Genomic DNA, 22,446 nt, shown 5'->3' on the forward strand with positions numbered 1-22,446 from the left:
AACAATAAATTACAATAATAACAATATAATAAAACAACACAATTGATGACATTTTTTTGAAATTTTTTTAAGTCTGCTTTTTAGCTTTTACACTTCTTTTACTACCATAGAGTGTGTGCTTTTTGTGTCAAATACATTTTAATTAAATGCAAAAATTCCGTACATTTATTGGTGCAATACATCTTTAGAACATTTTGACCAATATTTTAAGTCAAAGCATAATATATTGTAAACTTTTTTAAAACCTTTTTTTTATTAGTGCACGTTGCGCACACCGATGTTTTTGTGAACGGGGGAAGTGTGCTGTTGTTCTGAGCTTGACAAGTAAGATGACGACTTGAAGCAGTTAAAAAAATAGAGAGCCTCCCAAGTTGCAACTGCTGTCCTGTTTGTACATTGATCTTACATCCACGATGTCGTTAACAACAACACAAGCATATGAGATGTGTTGTGGGCGTATGGATTGTTCTTGCTTGCTTGGGCTTCGTAGTTTGGTCGCTCTTTCAAGTGGCCGTCTCGACAATGTTTAATTTTGAAAATGTTTTTCGGGGCTGAGTGAGCAGTACTGGACACAATATTTTCCCAAACAAATGTTCCTTTTACTGACAATGACAGCATTTCACTCACATTTATGTCAATTTCCGTGATATTCTGCGTTCAACAGCAGATTCTGTTTTACTGGCCCAAGATCTTAGACTGCGTCCGCGGTCACAACCACATTGAAATGCCTTACTTTTTTTTAGTTTGTGATTATCTATTAGGCATAATAGCGCTGTGTTAAATAAAACATACCAACAATGGTAAGATCCTAATTTATAAGTAGAAGTGGTGATGTTTTGACTCAAATGCTCACTTATTCGTTTCACCGTATAAGCTCAGGAATTTGCATGCCCGTTTTACGGCCTATTAACCGTTTTTTTCGAATATAATATTTTCATGATCGTTTGAAGCCAGAATCGAAGCCTAAATCGAAATTCAATTAATTGTCCAGCCCTGATCATTAACTTACCGCGCATCAGCTGATCTCTGTCTCTCTGTCGTAGCACAAAAGGTTCAACGATCCATAGAATTCGGTTGAAGGCCTGCGGTGTCACTTGTACCGCATCAAAGAAGACTAACCAACCATGATGCCTTCCTACATTTTTAAGGCTGAGGATGATTGCTGCGTAATAATCTCCCTTCTGAAAGCCGTGGATGGAACCTGGCTGATTGACTATATGTTCACAGATGAAGGCGTCTCATACATTTGAGTCTTAGAAAAGAAAAGTAAAACTATTCAGTTGCCCTGCGTACCAATGCTTATTTGCCAATTCGGACAATGTGTAGCAAACACATAGCAGTGGATGAAGCCATTCAGTCTCTCCAATCTGTCATACTCTTGGCCTACTCAGAACACAAGTCTTGCTACCCCTCCTCCTTCAGCCCCAATTAAGATTTCATTAAGGCCTGAATAGGAATGTTAAGAGCGAGGGTTATCACTGGGCCCCTCTTGGGCTCACCCAAATGAAACACCTATAGTGACCTCTCTGATTGGCCTACACCACCCTGCCTATCCCCCTCTTAAACCATCTTGTTGTGTGGTCTGGTCTCTTCACTTCTCTCAGTCCTCTCAGCGTGACGGCCTGGATGGTGGGTGGCGTGGGGGGAGGCGCAGGATGGCAGGCGACAGGGTGGGCTCGGGGAATCTTCTGTTCCCGCGTGAGGGAGTGTGGATAAGAAGTTGTTTGAATTCATAATTGTGCTCTTGTGAAGGAGGAGATTTGTAAAGCGAGGCCGGCTTCATTGTGCGGCAGGGCCCGGTCCGGCGGAGGGTGCGAGCCGCCCAAAGCTAATGTAATCTATGCTATTAGAGAGGGTTAATTAGCTGCTGAACTAGCTCCTGAAGAGCCGGCGCGGAAGGGGGAGGGCATTTGGAGCGAGGTGGCGCGAGAAGGAGAAGAAGGGCGGGCAGCAGCGATAGAGAGGTCTTAAGGGAGTCATTAGCGGCTGCTTGTTGTAATACAGCCACACAGTCAATAAGGCTACTCATTATGAAGTGAATGGAAGGCAAGGGATGAGATGAACAGAGAGAGACTTCCAAAGATGATGACTTTGGCGGCATGCATACTTTTAGGCCTGGGCGAAAGCAAATTTTGTTGGACGTTGTATTGTCCCACAAATTATTGACAATAAGCAATATAATGTTTAGCATTATTTTGAGACTAAACTAAAGGGGAACTGCACTTTTGGGGGGGAAATTGCCTATAATTCACAATCTTTATGAGAGACTAGTGTTGTCCCGGTACCAAAATTATTTGGATACTTTTCGGTACTTTTCTATATAAAGGGAACCACAAAAAACGGCATTATTGGCTTTATTTTAACAAAAAATCTTAGGGTACATTAAACATTTGTTTCTTATTGCAAGTTTGTCCTTAAATAAAATAGTGAACATACAAGACAACTTGTCTTTTATTAGTAAGTAAACAAACAAAGGCTCCTAATTAGTCTGCTGTCATTTATCATTCTATTATTTTGTCAAAATTATTAAGGACAGGTGGTAGAAAATACATTATTAATCTACTTGTTCATTTACTGTTAATATCTGCTTACTTTCTCTTTTAACATGTTCTAGCTACACTGTTAAAATGGAATAATCATTTATTCTTATGTCGTTTGATACATTACATTATTTTTGGATGATACCACACATTTTGGGGCGGCATAGCTCGGTTGGTAGAGTGGCATGCCAGCAACTTGAGGGTTCCGGGTTCGATTCCCGCTTCCGCCATCCTAGTCACTGCCGTTGTGTCCTTGGGCAAGACACTTTACCCACCTGCTCCCTGTGACACCCACACTGGTTTAAATGTAACTTAGATATTGGGTTTAACTATGTAAAGCGCTTTGAGTCACTAGAGAAACGGACCATATAAATATAATTCACATAATAATTCACATTTGGGTATCAATCCGATACCAAGTCGTTACAGGATCATACATTGGTCATATTCAAAGTACTCATGTGTCCTGTGACATATTTCCTGAGTTTATAAACATAATGTAATTTTTTTTTTAAACAAAGAAGATGTGATGCCAACAAATATTGACATAATCATAGTAGTATCGACTAGATACGCTACTGTACTTGGTATCATTAAAATTGATGTTAGGTGTAGATCCCCCCATGGCATTTGTTTACATTTTGATGCCGGTGAGCAACGGTGTGTAGTGAAGCATGTTTAGCTATTCCTCATCCTGCAGGGATTATACTTGTAAGAAACTCCTTATATTTGTCGCCATGGAGGCGATTATTAGTGATTTAGATGTAGCTAAAACACTGCCGACAGCGGCTAGCCATGTCTCAAAGCACCTCTTCCTGAGGGTGTTTCACTTCACCTTTATCATTAGTTTTAAGCCAAAATGCAGCCGTTCTCCCTTTTCTGTCTACACACTGTGTCTGCTTGTAAGTACTCTGTGATTGCGCGCTGCCGGACATGCTCCCCTGCTCGTAAAACCAGCAATGTCACGACGTGACGACGACGGGAGCGCGGGGGGTGGGGGAACGGTGCTTTTGAGAGGCGGTATAGTACCGAATATGATTCATTAGTATCGCGGTACTATACTATACCGTACAACCCTATTAGAGGCACATGTTTTTTTTTAATGCAATAAATCAACAGAAATAAAAGTCTACTTACACTGGTCATTGCATCTATTGTTTTTATTCAGACCATAAAACCCAACAAATAATCATCCAAAAAGCGCCAACAATACTCCATTTACATCTTGTGACCTGAATATTAACCAAGTACTGGCGACATTGTTAATATAAGCGTTAACAAAAAAAAAACTATTTTTAGATGCTTGACTACACCCCCACTTTTTCTTCACAAGGATTATAAGTAATTCTTCATCTAAACGGAAATATATCAATATCCTATTTATTGCATCCCAGTGAGAGCAGAAATTGTACAGTAGGTGATGTTTGATTATTTTTGTTGGCGCTTATGATAGTAATCAGTGCTGTTGTTGAAGGAAAAAGTGAAAATTAAGTGAAATTAATTGAAACATACAGTGTGTGTGATTGTGAATGATAGGCAAAATAAAATAAAAAGTCAAATTTCCCTTTAACAACTAATGTAATCATAATAACAATAGTGATGATAATAATAATGATGATGCATGAACCCTTTCAAACACAATAAACTGCTAGTATTGTTTACCATTTTAATTGGAATCAATCAACAACGAATTGTCCTATATACAGTAAGTAAACAAGCATAAACCGTAAGTATCAATCTATGTTGGCAAAAATGTAACTTCAAAATAGAATGATCTTCTTGAAGTGCAATATTTTGTTACCCCATTGAGAATGATTGGTTTGTTTTGTTGTATTTTTTGTTACCATCACTTACTCCTGGCTTCATGTTGATGGGCTCATTTTGCTCACTGAAGCCAACATATTTCCACACAGGCACAGGTCTCCCACTCCATTACAAAAAAAATTTTCACTCTTTTTTTTCCATTTGTGAAACACTGTTTATAATCCTTAAATCAAACGTCAATTTAATTCAGAGCATTTTTTGTGCTAAAACTGATTCATAGGAAATCATTTTTTGAAAAATTTAGTGCAAAATAACACATTTAACATATAGATTTGCAAACCTTTCTGATGCAGTTCGGACCGGAAATAGAACTACTATATATATATATATATATATATATATATATATATATATATATATATATATATATATATATATATATATATATATATATATATATATATATATATATATATATATATATATATATATATATTGTATATATAGAACAACTAGTACTACTGCTTTATAAAACACCAACACTAAAACGTCGCACAACGGGGGTTAGTGGATACATGGGGGGACATTTGTCATAAAGGCAGTGGTCTCTCGGCTTACGAATACCGCAATTTACGAGTTTTTCGAGATTGCAAGCTGTTTCTCGGCTAATTGTTGCGAGCACAAAATCGGGTTACGAGCTTGCCCACCACAGTGAACACCTTAAAGGGGAACTGCACTTTTTTTTGGAATTTCACAATCATTATGAAAGACAAGGCGATGCATGTATTATTATTGTTTTAATGCATTCTAAATAATTAATAAATGCGATCAAAAGCTTGCTTACATTGGAGCCTATGGGAGCCGCACTATTCTATATTCTATAAAGCCCTTGAAAAAAACATCCTAACACCTCCATTTAGGTTTTATGTTCATGATGTTCATGATAGGTGTAATGTAGTAACAGGCACATGTATAATAACATTTAATATTTACCTATTTTTCTTATTTTAAGCATAGGCGGCACATTCATTTAAAAAACGAATTACAATGTTCTTTTTTTTTATAACAACATCACTGATTAATACTCACTGCAGACTTCATGAGAGCCAACAAACATAATAAAACATCACTTACTGTACAACATCTGCTGTCATTAGGACACCAACTGCTAGGATGTTCATATATATTCCCATTTAGAAGAAGAATGACGCATAATCCTCACGAAGAAAAGGGAGGTGGAACCTAGTTTTTTTTTGTGTCGTTCACGCCATTCCCGGGTCTAAATTGGCTGTCAAAGTGGACCAATTTGTCAGAATACGTCCTCATCCTTCTACTATCCAGGTGAGAGGAATGAGTTATAATCTACAATAACGTTTGACAAGCAAGGAAATGAGGAAGCAGCTGATCATGTCAACATTGGCACACAAACTTGTGATCGCGGCGCCGCTATAAATAGTTTGCCTGCGTTAGCGCTTATTCTAACAATATCACTAATATTTGGTTAACATTTAAGTCATAAAATGTAAATAGAGTATTGTTGGCGCTTTTTGGATGTTTTTTAATTGGGTTTCATGGGCGGAATAGAGGACCTCCCCTTGGCTCAGTTGTAAGCAGACTTTTATTTACGTTTATTTATGAGTTACAATGCATAAAAAAAAGTACATATTCGTTGTCATGTCTATCATAATAATTGTGAAGGATATGCAACATTCCAAAAAAAGTGAATTTCCCCTTTAAGATCAAACCAAAACACTTGTTATCTTACTAGCATTAGCTTACAGCGAGAGATCAACATAACTTTTTTTTTTTTTTTCCAACTATGGAAACCAAGAAAGTGAGATTGAAGAACAGTGTGGGATCAACAAAGTTTGTCAAGTCTAAGAAGAATTAGAGGATTATACTCACTGAATTATAGAATAAAATCATCAGAAACATAACTGAGCAAGTAGTTAGAGGCTAACACTGCTAGTATGCAAGATACTGAAGCAGATTGTGTCAATAACGCCAGCCAAGGGCATTCAAATATTTTCTAAACGGCAGACATTTATCCTTGAAAATATGTAGAAGCTGCTGATTGTGTGTTTTACAGAGAAGTGTCACAGAAATCCGTTCTCCAAGCTATGGTTTTATTATGTACATTGCTTAATAAAACCACAGGTGCTTGTAGTACAAACTATTGTATTGTTTTCGGAAAAACAATTTATTTTAAAGTTTATTCTACTTTTTAAAAGGCATGGTACATGTCACCATAGTTCTGTTTTGTGGGAGTGAAGCACCAATTTAGTAGATTCCGATCAACTTCAATGGCCGCTGTGTCGCAATACAAGTTTTTAAAGGTACGAGTTACATCAGAAGAAGGATTAAACTCACATGTATTTATTTATCAGTGTATCTGCTGCTGTTCTTCCATGGGTCTGGTGTCTAACTTCACTTAAAGTCGGCTGTTGGAGCTGTTAATTCTGACTAATAGTTTTCCCCTGCGGAAGCAATCTATTTTTGTTTGTTTGTGGATGCTGTGGCTTTTTCACCTTGAGGTTAGAAAAAGAGAGAGAGAGCCTTCCCCAATGGAGTTATACCTCTCAATTTAATAGTGGAGTGAGGTGTTTCTCCAGCCTCATCAGATCAATGGCGAGTAAATAGCCCACACTTCTTGTTTCACAGTGCAGTATTGATCTTTTCCTCAGCCCCGGCTTCCTTTTTCCCCCAGCATCTTGTGTCTTTCAACCCCAGGGACTGTGCTGATTGCCATAGATTGGACAAGCTAACAAGCGCATGATGAGGAACCAGACTTGCGTTTCTTCTCATAGGCTGTTCTTATTTTTTTTTGTCTTCCTTGTGGCACTGCCATGAAGACAGAAAGACAGACAGACGTACACTCAGGGAGTTTTAAAAAAAAGCATCAGACCTACACAGCTCGGCGCCATGAAGGAGTATTCTTTCTTGTTGTTCACATTGTTCCGTCTTCATCTTGGAGGATCTGCTGAAGCTTTGCCTCTGCTGCCAGCCTACTGGAGTAGACCAACTTAGCTACACAGCAACTCGATGTGCCTTCACCTCAATGGAAACTTAGCTTTTTTTTGTTGTTGTTTTTCTTCCAGCTGACACCACGTTTGTTCCGGAGTCTACCATCATCTTTGAAGATCTCTCAAGTGGCCTGTGGAGAGCGACACACACTGTTTGCACTGCAGGACGGAAGAGTCGCGGCATGTGGGTAAGTTCAGTATCAGTTTGCAGAAGTCTATAAGCTGATAGGGTTAGCAGAAGAGATGAGCGGATAAACTCCTCCCCACATTTAGTTACACCCCTGACATTAGGGTAGGAGAAAACTCACAGGCAATATTATCATAAAGGATGGAAAATAATTGAATGCATTTGGGGGTACTTTTGTGCATGCATGCTTGCATCTCTTACTTGTCTCCTCTTTAGACTCCACGTTGGTCGTAAATAGTGTTGAATGCTGTGCTGCCGAGAGGCAAAAATCAATATGATGTGTGTTTATTGAACACAAAGGTTGTTTGTGCAGAAAGCGAACAAAGTAGATCAACTATGTCAGCTCTTTTTAGGAACGTTTGGTCACAGGGACCCGTCTTCTGCTGCGATATTTCTGTATTTTTGACTTTTTTTCCTTCGCAAACCTCAAATGACCTTTGCTGGGAAAATCATATTGATTTGGTTAGTAAGTGTCAAACTATATATATATATATATATATATATATATATATATATATATATATATATATATATATATATATACAGTATATACAGTATATATATATATATATATATATATATATATATATATATATATATATATATATATATATATATATATATATATATATATATATATATATATATATATATATATATATATATATATATATATATATATATAGTACAGGCCATAAGTTTGGACACATCTTCTCATTCACTGCGCGTTCCTTATTTTCATGACTATTTACATTGTAGATTGTCACTGAAGGCATCAAAACTATGAATGAACACATGTGGAGTTTTGTACTTAACAAAAAAAAGGTGAAATAACTGAAAACATGTTTTATATTCTAGTTTCTTCAAAATAGCCACCCTTTGCTCTAATTACTGCTCTGCACACTCTTGGCATTCTCTCGATGAGCTTCACCTGAAATGGTTTTCACTTCACAGGTGTGCCTTATCACGGTTGATTAGTGGAATGTCTTGCTTTATCAATGGGGTTGGGACCATCAGTTGTGTTGTGAATGAGAAGGTGTGTCCAAATTTAAGTGGACAAATCGAAGCCAGGGGGCAAGATTTGTTCCACCACATCATTTTATGTGGCCCGTGAAAGTTTGGAATTAATGACTCAATAAAATACTATGTATATATATATATATGTATATATATATATATGTATATATATATATATTTTTTTGTTTTGTTTTGTTTTACGAGATGAAATCATCCTTGACATTTGACAAAAAATGCAACTAGTACATGAAATTGCAAATCTTTCAAACTTTTAAGATTATTTGGTAAAGAAATAGATGTATTATTATGCTGTACAATAAAAAATAAAGTACAACAAATAAATACAGTAGAACCTCCATGTACAAATGTAATTAGTTCGTAAATAGAAAATTTGGTGTAGTGAAGCATATTTCTCCAAAACAAACAATGTGAATATGGATATTGGGTTCCAGCCTCGACAGAAGTCCTTATTTGACTAAAATGTGTACATTTTAAATACAGTATACATCACTATACAGTGCTGTATATCAAACACAGATAACAAGGGGGTGATGGATCAACTTTTTATTTAATAAAGTCAAAAAAACAACAACTAATTGAAACGCCGTCTTCGTATTTAGCCGCCCTGCTGACACACACACACACTGGCACTAGCCCTGTGGTGCACTCACAGTTTGAAATCTTAAAACTTCTAAACTTTAACAGCCAGGTCGCTAGTGTGATTAGGAATAACATATAAAATCCACTTAACCTTGTTGGTTAATCTTCTTGGCATGCAGCAGAAAGGACTGGGAGAGTGAGAAAGACAGTGTCGAAAACACTGTGGGAACCTCATGAATGTTTCAAACCTCCATAGATTGTCCATTGCCTTCTTTAGACTCATATTTAGGGTACAGTAGCAAAAAATGTTGCAAAAAGGCCTAAAAGCAACTAATAGTAATTAGTATAGTTGCTAACGACAGCACTAATCTACTGACTGAATGAGCACCAAAGATTAACCAGCTCGCCCAGAATGGATGTGCTGCCGGGCACAACATGGCTGCGCTGCAGGGCACACAATGGGTGGGTGAAATGTTTGTACACGGGGACAAGGTACGTACACCAAAGCATATTTTTATTTTGTCTGTGGATCGTAAATTGAAAAGGTTGTACAGTGATGGGTTCGTAAATCAAGGTTCCCCTGTACTTCCATCTCATCTTTAATATCTGATTGTCACATGGCTTCATGATTTCAAAGCAAGTTATCCATCAATTTGTACGTAAAATTATAATAATTAAATGCATAGGCAATTGTGTAATATCATGAGGTGACTATACATGTATTTTCATAAATATTCACTGTTAAAAACGGACTTCTGTGATGTGGCCCTCAATGAAAACGAGGTTGACACCCCTGCGATAAGTAAAACAGGCCGGGTCCTTTTGTCTGCGTGTTGTTATTAAATGTGTAAATTGTTTTATGTATTTCTTCTTTGTTCAACCACAGAACATTTCTAGAGAAAATATGACCTCATTGCTGATTTTTCCTGCGCAATGACTGAATATAAGGAAACAAGTATACTGTATGATTGCTGATTTTAAGCATAATACATGCATAATTAATATTATATATATATATACAGTATATACTGTATATATACATCTAATATTTGACTTTACTTAGGAGAAGTTTGATGTACTTGTCCTTTTAACACTCAGTCAAACTTGAAGCTTCATGATAAATGAAAATCCCACTATTTAATATCATTATGTCATCTTATGCCAAATATGATACCTCCAGCTACCTATCTTTATTTTTGATCCTGTTGCCCCAATTTCTCATCACCTGCTTGCAAACACGCTCCAATTCTCCCCTTCCTTCTTGGCTTTGTTTGCATGGGATATTTCAGGCGACGGTGTGAGGGATGACAGTTCTAACTAGGCCTATTAGGCAACCCTCAGGGTGCCCTCAGCACTGATTTGAGCACCATTAATTTTCTATTATGGAGTGCTAAGGATGTGCCCCTGCACAGTCATTCACCTTGCTTATTGAGTCTCACACGCACCAATTGTGGACTTTTCCTGGGCTGCTTGCTGCTGGAGGTGTAGTGTGACCCCTCAGGGGAGCTAATTTATTATTTGCAGATATTGATCTGGACGTGTAGGCCAGCCGAGCTGTGTCCGGTGTTGACTTTGCTCTGGCCTGTGGCGACTTTAACCATTCCCAGACTGAAGCAGACACACTCTGCCCTGGTTAGAATGCGCTTTTCCTCGTATTTTCACTTCCTATATTGGCAAAATGTCTTGTTTTACCCAACTAATGATAAAACCTAAAATGATAAGTTATATATACTGCATATATCTTCATTGAAACATTGATGCAAAAGCCCAGCACACACTAAGTGAGATTTAGATACACTTGATGTCTTGTCCAAAGGTAATACAATCGCAAATCAGAGGAAGGAAAACAAATGTATAAGGTCAGACGAAACATTTATCAAGCTGTGTGCATCTGGTGGGTAAATAGCAGAGCAACAGTAAAGGTTATGACTCTGAAACCAGCAGATAACCGCAGCACTTCATGACACACACCGTCTCAAGATTCCCCGATGAGAATGACTATTTCTCATATGGCTGCTTGAGAAGTGTACCTTTTGTTTTGCTCTTTTATTATGAACACAAGTTCCAGGTACTATTTCATACACCAATGTCACTGTATACAGTCGTGGTCAAAAGTTTACATACACTTGTAGACAACATAATGTCATGGCTGTCTTGAGTTTCCAATACTTTCTACAACTCTTATTTGTTTGTGATAGAGTGATTGGAGCACATACTTGTTGGTCACAAAAAAGATTCAAGAAGTTTGGTTCTTTTATGAATTTATTATGGGTCTACTGAAAATGTGACCAAATCTGCTGGGTCAAAAGTATACACACAGCAATGTTAATATTTGCTTACATGTCCCTTGGCAAGTTTCACTGCAATAAGGCGCTTTTGGTAGCCATCCACAAGCTTCTGGTTGAATTTTTGACCACTCCTCTTGACAAAATTGGTGGAGTTCAGCTAAATGTTTTGGTTTTCTGACATGGACTTGTTTCTTCAGCATTGTCCACACGTTTAAGTCAGGACTTTGGGAAGACCATTCTAAAAACTTAATTCTATCCTGATTTAGCCATTCCTTTACCACTTTTGACGTGTGTTTGGGGTCATTGTCCTGTTGGAACACCCAACTGCGCCCAAGAACCAAACCTCCGTGCTGATGATTTTAGGTTGTCCTGAAGAATTTGGAGGTAATCATCTTTTTTCATTGTCCCATTTACTCGCTGTAAAGCACCACTTCCATTGGCAGCAACACAGGCCCAGAGCATACTACTACCACCACCATGCTTGACGGTTGGAATGGTGTTCCTGGGATTAAAGGCTCACCTTTTCTCCTCCAAACATATTGTTGGGTATTGTGACCAAACAGCTCAATTTTTGTTTCATATGACCACAGAACTTTCTTCCAGAAGGTCTTATCTTTGTCCATGTGATGACATTATGTTCTTTACAAGTGTATGTAAAGTTTTAACCACGACAGTAAATCATGAAAATAACTAAGAAAGAAAAGCTACTTGAGAACGTATTGCTAAATATCCAGATAATGCACAGTGTCTCTCCTGATAGAAGCATGCATGCAATAATAACAATTAGAGGTGTTACAATTGGTTTTAAAATGATTCGATCCCATTCAGAATTGAGGTTATGATTCTGGGACCGTATCATTATTTTTAGAATTATGTGATACTAAGTGATTCAGTGAGTTGCAATTGATTCAGTAACTTTTTAGCTAAACAAAATCAAGCAGTGTGACTGCGAAATAAATACTGGATACTGGACACTGCAGGTGAAGTTTCCTATATTTCTTGTCAGTGAATTATGTATTAATTAATTATGGATACGAACAAACAAGTAAACACTAATTAATGGCCAATGCATTCACGTCTTATTTGAATAAAGTGCAACCAACAATTGACGTTAAATAAACAAGAGGAAACCTTTTATGCACAAATTTAAATATTCAAGACATTATCAATGAAACTACAGTAATCAACATTTTAACAGTAGATGGACCTGTTACTTCTGCTTTTAATTTTTCAATATAAAATAGTACAATATTAGTATCAAAAATAAGGTGCAACCAACGTCTCGTCAGGTTAAATTAACAGTAGGTTTACCTGCAACTTTTACTTTTTTTTCACATATAAATAATACAAATACAAAATAAATTAATGTAAGAAAGTAAGTGCAACCGAATCTTTTCAGGTCAAATTGATCAGTGGTTTGACATGCTACTACTCTCACTTTGATATACAGCTACGGTAGCAGAGAAAACGCACAACAAATGCAAATACCACAACACAACAACTTTTAGATATAGCACGATTGCAAAATCCACAACATATACACTCTCTACAACCCAACAACTCAACACCATAACACAACAACTACAAGCCAAAACACGACAATACAAAGACTTCCTGAGACGGAAAGTAGAAAACGGTGTAATAAACAAAGTTGGAAAAGTAAGTGAAGTGTAACCACGTTTTCAGTCATAAATACCTTTTTTTAATTTTTCAATAATATCAATATAGGAAGTCGTCCATAGCCATAACTCGCTGCGCTGTCACTTCTGTTGTGTCCGTCGCGTCCTTTTTTGCTTAAAGTTGTGTTGCGGCTTTTTACTTTTGTGTTTTGCCGTTTGCATTTATTATGGCTTTTGCAATTGTGCTGTAGCGTAAAGTTGTTGTGTTGTTTTTATGATATTGTCTTGTCACGTTTGCATTTGTTGTGACCTTTCTTAGCCACCGTAGGTATTCACCATTTTTATTTTGCTGACTGATTGCAATGACGCCACATACGGGCAAACAGACTTGAATAACTTTTAACGTCCTGATCATTGAAAGCGCTAAACTTCATTTAAAGTCTGCCGTTCTTAAATCCAATGTTTTCCTTTTTCTACAATCGATAAAATAGGTGGATTTCCTTTTAAAACGATGCTGGATTGATACCTATCTTCCGGAAGGCAAACTTGCTGAGCACAGATCAATGTAATTGAATCCAAGGAATATAAATTGATATATCGATTAATGGTTACACTCCTAATAACAATCAAACATCTTATCAATTAGCATGCAAAGTTTAAAACACTGAACAAAAAGTGGAATCAACTTTAGGTTGATCCAACTTAAAAACTGGTTGGAAAGCTTCTCAGCGTTTACTCAACTTTATCAGGGGGTATTTGTGCCAACTTTATCTTTTGATTAGTCTGGCCCTTGACTCAGTTTATTATTCCAATGTTTTAAAAAAATATAATATTCGTATTTTCAATAACTCTTTATTTTGGTTTAAAAAAACGTTTTATTATAGTAACCCTATGCTTTTTATGGGTCCTGTTTCACCTTGCGCTTCTAAATCTATTTATCTATCTCGTATTGTACCAATCCAGCCAATGGTTCAAATGACTTCAGATGAATATATATATTTTGAATTATCTGTGCGCAGGGGCATTAGTGGGATTTTTTAACTGAGGGGAGGGGAATCAAGCTATGTCAGCAATTTTTTCAACTCAATTACTTATTTTTTAAACTCCATGCCATAATCAAAATCTGGTTTATTTGAATGTTTTATAGTAACTGTACTTTAAACAGTATATGTGCATACATACAAAAGTTTGAATTCTGTACATTAAATGCACTTTTTAAATGACAGAATAGCAAAAGTAAGTAAATGTAATGCTAATTCAGAGATAATAAGTTATAGCCGTGTTTTCCACTGGGAGATGTTTCATGAGATCAGAGTGTGTTGCTTTGAAAGGCGGGGCCTGTTGCCAAGTAATGTGTGACGTCACTGAGGGAGAGAAGCATTGGCCGCAGTCCATGGGAGTGACTTGGAGATGCAGTGCTTGTTAATAAATCAATTCAACATGCTTTCAACATTCTTTCAGCCTTGTGGTTAGAGTGTCCGCCCTGAGATCGGTAGGTCTGGAGTTCAAACTCTGGCCGAGTCATACCAAAGACTATAAAAATGAGACCCATTACCTCTCTGCTTGACACTCAGCATCAAGGGTTGGAATTGGGGGTTAAATCACCAAAATGATTCCCGAGTGCGACCACCGCTGCTGCTCACTGCTCCCCTCACCTCCCATGGGGTGGAAAAATGGGATAAAGAGGGTAATTTCACCACATGTGTGACTATCAGTGGTACTTTAACTTTAACTTAACTTTTGGGGGCTCTTTCCTTGTCCACAAACGGAATGTTGTAGGATTACACATACTTGATGTTCATTATTACCACCTAGTAGTAGTTCCTATTTAGTACCCTGATTAAAATTCCGACATGTGTGTACAAAACGCCGTTTCCATATGAGTTGGGAAATTGTGTTAGATGTAAATATAAACAGAATACAATGACTTGCAAATCCTTTTCAACCCATATTCAATTGAATGCACTACAAAGACAAGATATTTGATGTTCAAACTCATAGACTTTATTTTTTTTTTGCAAATAATGATTAACTTAGAATTTCATGGCTGCAAAACGTGCCAAAGTAGTTGGGAAAGGGCATGTTCACCACTGTGTTACATGGCCTTTCCTTTTAACAACACTCAGTAAGCGTTTGGGAACTGAGGAGACATATTTTTTAAGCTTCTCAGGTGGAATTCTTTCCCATTCTTGTTTGATGTACAGCTTAAGTTGTTCAAAAGTCCGGGGGTCTCCGTTGTGGTATTTTAGGCTTCATAATGCGCCACACATTTTCAATGAGAGACAGGTCTGGACTACAGGCAGGCCAGTCTAGTACCAGCACTCTTTTACTATGATGCCACGTTGGTGTAACACGTGGCTTGGCATTGTCTTGCTGAAATAAGCAGGGGCGTCCATGAAAAAGACGTTGCTTGGATTGCAACATATGTTGCTCCAAAACCTGTATGTACCTTTCAGCATTAATGGCGCCTTCACAGATGTGTAAGTTACCCATGTCTTGGGCACTAATACACCCCCATACCATCACAGATGCTGAATTTTCAACTTTGTGCCTATAACAATCCGGATGGTTCTTTTCCTCTTTGGTCCGGAGGACACGACGTCCACAGTTTCCAAAAACAATTTGGGAAATGTGGACTCGTCAGACCACAGAACACTTTTCCACTTTGTATCAGTCCATCTTAGATGAGCTCAGGCCCAGCGAAGCCGACGGCGTTTCTGGATGTTGTTGATAAACGTTTTTTTTCGCCTTGCATAGGAGAGTTTTAACTTGCACTTACAGATGTAGCGACCAACTGTAGTTACTGACAGTGGGTTTCTGAAGTGTTCCTGAGCCCATGTGGTGATATCCTTTACACACTGATGTCGCTTGTTGATGCAGTACAGCCTGAGGGATCGAAGGTCACGGGCTTAGCTGCTTACGTGCAGTGATTTCTCCAGATTCTCTGAACCCTTTGATGATAATACGGACCGTAGATGGTGAAATCCCTAAATTCCTTGCAATAGCTGGTTGAGAAAGGTTTTTCTTAAACTGTTCAACAATTTGCTCACGCATTTGTTGACAAAGTGGTGACCCTCGCCCCATCCTTGTTTGTGAATGACTGAGCATTTCATGGAATCTACTTTTATACCCAATCATGGCACCCACCTGTTCCCAATTTGCCTGTTCACCTGTAGGATGTTCCAAATAAGTGTTTGATGAGCATTCCTCAACTTTATCAGTATTTATTGCCACCTTTCCCAACTTCTTTGGCACACGTTGCTGGCATCAAATTCTAAAGTTAATGGTTATTTGCAAAAAAAATAAATGTTATCAGTTTGAACATCAAATATGTTGTCTTTGTAGCATATTCAACTGAATATGGGTTGAAAATTATTTGCAAATCATTGTATTCCGTTTATATTTACATCCAACACAATTTCCCAACTCATATGGAAACTGGGTTTGTACATGCACCTTAAACACACCATTAGCCTAGCACGCAAATGTTAGGCTCGATGTACGCTAGTCCGCAGTGCCATCTACACCCATGCCTTTGAGTATTGTAAGTTGTACCCGTTAACATTTTTTTCATTAATTACACCAATTTATTTCGAACACAACAAACAACAATACTCCCCATCTACACAATTTAAACAAAAAGCATCTCCAATATAATATATTTATGTGCAAAAAACAATAGTAATATTAAAAGACGTGATATAATGTCATACGCTCCCTTCCTCCCAAAAATCCCTAAAAAACGACATTTTCTTGTAGACCAAACGCCAACATTTTTTGAGAATATCTGTGCTCTCTTGGACACAGTTTTGCATTCTTTGTCATTAGGTACAGTAGATATTTTGTCTGAGCATCAAAACGACACACAAATCAAACTGTGTCTAAGAAATGTCAGGCACACCAATCAAGCCCTGTCTCGCTATAAGGTAATATAAAACAAATGGAGACAGGAACTCAACTTTTCGCAGAGATGAAAACATAAGGGCATGTGGACACAATGTTTAATAAGATATCCAGATGTGGAGCGTGTGTTTGAAGTAGAAATTTGTCCATGGGGAGATATGTCTCCGCTATTGATGATCCCCTTACATAAACATATTCTTTCACATAATGTACGTACCTGATGGCCAGCAAACGCAGACGCACTTGTGTATCTTTGTGCACATGTGCTCCTATATCTTTTCCCATAACAAGAACTAAATCATGCAGGTTGTCACCCAAAGTCTTAACCCTCAAACAGCTATTAACTTGTGGGGTCCGGCAGGGGCCCTCAAGTGTGTTTTCAGACCCCACCACACCAAATCATGCTATCCAAAGACCTTCTTAAAGCATTTTAACAACTCCTGACTGAACTTGGCCCACCACAGCCTTAATTGCTTTTTAATGTTTTTGTTTGGCCTCAGAGGGCAAACAGCAATGTGTTGTTTTTTTCTAAAGTACTGCAGGGCCAATTTATCATCGGGTATATTACCAAGCAAAGGGCAAAGAAGTAAGATTCAGATAGATGTTCAGAGATGCATTATACAAGATTTTCTTCTATAGTATGTGATTTATTTTGATGGAATCTAACCTGGTCTTTATGGCCTTGAACATAAAGAAAAAGGTCAGGAATTTTCCCACTGACAAACGGCCTGTTTGAAAGCCAAATTTGTCCACACTATCGCTGTAAAGATGATTTCATGGTTGACAAGCTGTTGTTGAATTTGGCTGGACCTCAGAAGCTGGCACATATTCATCTTTCATATTCATGCGAGTCACTAAACCCGAGGCAGAGGTCACTCAGAAGACATCTCTGATGAGGAAACATGGTGTAGTGGATTTTCCACCATTGCCGCATTGATGTCTGCTAATGTCGTTATGGAAGAGCGCTTGGGCGAGCTGCCTGCGGAGCCGTGATGGAGAAAGAAACAGGGGAAGGAAGCCACCTCAGACACCCTTTGTCTCGTTCCACGCCACTTCCAAAACTCAATTGTCTACCCTCTGCCAGAGACCACAGACTGTGGAGACACTCTTCACAGCTGTCTACACTCGAGGGGGGGAGTGAGTGGACGAACAATATGACAAGGATGGAGAGAAAGAAATACATGAGATGGACACGAAAGGATATTGGCCATTTAGTGTGTTGATGATTGGGTACTCTAGGATGGTTCCTTTCAGATTTGAACTGATATGGTACCATTTTCAGTACTTTTGTATGTTCACGTTTTAAGAGGTGTTTATTGTGTATTATTAACATATCTTTTTGTATTCATAATCATAATGATAACTGTGCTGTCCAGTTGTTATATATTGTTTTTTTTACACTTTTGAGTCCCATTTGCAGAGTATTACAGAGTAGACTTCACATGCAGTTGCAATTCGGAGACATTAGATGGCAGTGGTGTATAGAATATGGTGTTTTGCCATAGCCGAGAAGTAGTCTTTGCCGTTATGAGTAGCATCGGGATCTGGGTCTGACGATATTGGCCATTTAGTGTGTTGATGATTGGGTACCCTAGATGGTTCCTTTCACATTTGACCTGATATGGTACCATTTTCAGTACTTTTGTATGTTCATGTTTTAAGAAGTGTTAATTGTGTATTATTACCATATATTTTTGTATTTATAATTATAACAACTGTGCTGTCCAGTTGTGATATATTGTTTTCTTACACTTTTGAGTTTCATGTGCAGAGTATTACAGAGTAGACTTTACATGCAGTTGCAATTCGGAGACATTAGATGGCAGTGGTGTAAAAAATATGGTGTTTTGCCGTAGCCGGGAAGTAGTCTTTGCCATTAGGCTGAATGCCCATGCCTTGACCGAGGCCATTTTTAAAAATTGGTTTGTTTTTAAAGTGACCCCGTGTGTAAGCTAATTAACAAACATTTGCATACAACAGCATATTTAAAGATACACTTTTATTTGCAATTATTGCGATTATTATGAGTAAACTACGAACGATGTGATCGCGATTGAATATTCTAATCGTTTGACACCTCTAATTATATTTTTTATTTATTGTTATTCATTGTTTTATTATTATTATTATTATTAATTATATAATTGTTATTATTATCCTTAACATTCATGTTATGTATAATATGGTTTCAAAATGAACACAATAACAAAACAAATGACCTTAATCATGTATAAAAAAAAACATAGTAAAAAAATTAAGTTAACTGTAGGAAAGCCAAAGACACAGTAAAAAAGACAAAGTAGCAAAGTAAATGCCAACTGTATTCAAACAGGGACCAGCAAAGATGGAGTGGGTGTGGTCTGATGTGCATGGAAGTGACAAGCAGGTGTGTGCAATTAGCTTAAGTAGCTTGAGGTGATTGCCGGCAGGTGTGCTCTGTGCTCCCGCCCTTCCCCAACGCCATGGCAACCAACGGATGAGAAAGAGAGCAGAACTCGGAAAAGCAGGCAAGCAAAAACAGCAACGTTACACATGTAGCTCTCCTGATAAATGACATAAACGGACAAAGGTAAATGTATGCTACAAAAGCAATGTGTCGGTATGTTCAGTAATGATTATTAATAATGGGACTTCTCGCTGGAACTATTAATACTGTACTTTAAACCACAATGAATTTCAATTTCCTTAAAATAAATATTGTAAACGATCATACTGTTGTATAAGACACTGTATATTTTTACAATTTTCATTGTATTATATTATTGTAGAATTGCCTGCTAGCATTTAGTAGTTTTAATGTTTCATTTGAAAAGGATTTACACAAAATTAAGGTTGCAATGATTAGTAGAACTAATCTAATGTCAAATATAAAATGAATCGATTGTTTACAGTCAAATAGTTGCTCATTAAGATTTTAATTCCTAGACCACCAGGAATGTTTATTCTTTACACTTTTATTCCTGCAGCTAAATAACCCCAAACAGTACTGGACGAAAATATGTTTTTGTTTACAGTCCATTTTACACTTTAAGTCTGTTGATTTCTTTTTCACTGTGGTTGTATACTTTCTGTAAACAAGTATAGTAAAGACCTGCTCAATGGACTTGTGGTTAGAGTGTCTGCCCTGACACTGGAAGGTCGTGAGTTCAAACCCTGTACCAAAGACTATTAAAAAATGGGACCCGTTGCCACTCAGCATCAAGGGTTGGAATTTGGGGTTAAATCATCAAAATGATTCCCGAGCGTGGCCACCATTGCTGCTCACTGCTCCCCTCACTTCCCAGGGGGTGAACGAGGGGATGGGTCAAATGCAGAGGATACTTTCACCACACCTGATGTGTGTGTGACTATTGATTGGACTTTAACTTTAAAACTATTTTATTCTCTGTAAATTATGTTTCTTTTGTTACAAATTCTATTTAAATTAAGTTAAAGTCAAGTTGCGGACTCAACATCAAACTCAAACGTGCACGGCAGATCATAAACAATAATCCATTGACAAGACGACTTATCTAAAAAATTAGCACTGACTAGTCGACAATTAAAAAAACTGATAGTCGCAGCCCTAAACGAAAGCTAGAAATTGTATTCATTTTGTTCCCTGAACCAAAAAATGACCCTAAAGCCGAGTGCTGAACTGTGATTATGGCATACCGTTACACGCCTACTTTTTAATGTTTTTCTTATAGCTACTGCCGGTCGATGTTAGACATTACTCCAGTAACTAGAAACTATAAAAACACACATTTAATATCATATCCAGCTCTATTTATCAAAACTGGTACATGGTTGTGGTTCTTTCCACTGTAGTTATTTTTATTGGATTTTCATCCATGTCACATGTTTGGAACCCGTGCCAATATGAATTGTTAAACACTCTATTGCAACGCAGTTGTCAAAAGCATCATTGCTAACGTGTCTGCTGTCTCATCACTAATCATCTGCAATCTGTTTTGACCAGAACATTTCATGGTGTCTTGTGAAATCCAAATCAAATGCTATTTGACAGCAGAAGCGTGGAAACTGCACGACAACTTACTTGGATTCGGGGGAGCTGCCAGCCCTTTGCATTAAGTTACACAAAGCGCTAATTGGATGCTACCTGGCTCCACATCACTAGCAGTTATGAGGAGCATCGGGATCTGGGTCTGGCTAACAGCAGGCTCTCTGGTGTTTCTGGCTGATTACCTTTTTGCAACGGAAAGGGGATGAGGAAAAATAAATCTCTCTTCTCTCACACGGGCCCTTGGCCTTGTTGGCACGGTGCTATGTAGAATTTAGATTTTTCCTGATGTCCCTGAAATTGATTTTCAGCCATGATTGCCTCTGTGAGGATGATCAAAGATTTGGAATAATTGCTGCAGTATGACTGTACATCGGGGAATAGCGAGGCGAGTGGCTAGACTGCCTCTCACTGTCTTGTGCGGAATAATTGTTACTGATGTCTATACAGTATGACTTCACATCATACCTTCGAAATGGTTTCCAGTTCTCTGCATGACACTATGTGTTTCATTGGACATGGTAATGGAATGGTACAGCATCAAAATCTGTGAACACCATACATAATTCAATCAATGTTCATAATGCTTTTTTCACGGAGTAATTACAGAAATATGTCAGCTGTGTAACGTTTATTTTGCTTATTCTAACTGTATTGTTTACAAAAACCTTCTGATCCCCAGTACATCTGTGACACCCATTGTTTATTGCATGTTCTGTGGAGATATACCAAATATACCAAAAGGGGACCTATGATGATTATAATCCACAATAACTACTCAGTGGCCTAGTGGTTAGAGTGTCCGCCCTGAGATCGGTAGGTTGTGAGTTCAAACCCCGGCCGAGTCATACCAAAGACTAAAAAACAATGGGACCCATTACCTCCCTGCTTGGCACTCAGCATCAAGGGTTGGAATTGGGGGTTAAATCACCAGAAATGATTCCCGGGCGCGGCACCACTGCTGCCCACTGCTCCCCTCACCTCCCAGGGGGTGAGAGGACAAATTTCACCACACCTAGTGTGTGTGACAATCATTGGTACTTTGACTTTTCCTTTTGGTCTTGATAATATGTATTGAATATTCTTAGGTTTTTTTTCCCGTTCCTTTCCGATGCAAATCAACCCCTCCATGCCCCACCCTCTCCACAAGTATCACAATTACCGAATTTTCCGGACCATAGGGCGCACCGGATTATAAGGCGCACTGCCGATGAGCGGGTCGAGTCAGGTCTATTTTCATACAAAAGGCGCACTAAAGGGGTATTTTATTTTATTTTTTTCTAAATTGAAAACACTTCCTTGTGGTCTACATAACATGTAATGGTGGTTCTCTGGTCAACATGTTGCATAGATGATGTTTTACAGATCATCTTCAAGCCGCTTTCTGACAGTTGCTTCAAGACGCGCAGTTTTGTTGGCGGTCTTATTTACGTGGCTCACCTTCGACAGCGTCTTCTCACCGTCATCCTTGTTGTAGCGGTGTAGCGTGCAAGGATGGGCGT

At 38.0% G+C, this 22,446-nt stretch overlaps 1 protein-coding gene across 2 annotated transcripts in view; it reads left to right on the top strand.

The window, feature by feature from the left end:
- Positions 1–22,446, top strand: part of LOC133651598 (RCC1 and BTB domain-containing protein 2-like) — a 309,454-nt gene that overhangs the window by 270,648 nt on the left and 16,360 nt on the right. For both annotated transcript variants that reach the window (XM_062049575.1, XM_062049576.1), the window contains exon 5: positions 7,403–7,515. In XM_062049575.1, the coding sequence (XP_061905559.1) occupies positions 7,403–7,515 (113 nt within the window). The remainder of the gene's footprint in view (positions 1–7,402; positions 7,516–22,446) is intronic.

The sequence above is a fragment of the Entelurus aequoreus genome, linkage group LG06, assembly GCF_033978785.1.
Source record: "Entelurus aequoreus isolate RoL-2023_Sb linkage group LG06, RoL_Eaeq_v1.1, whole genome shotgun sequence".
NCBI lineage: Eukaryota > Metazoa > Chordata > Actinopteri > Syngnathiformes > Syngnathidae > Entelurus > Entelurus aequoreus.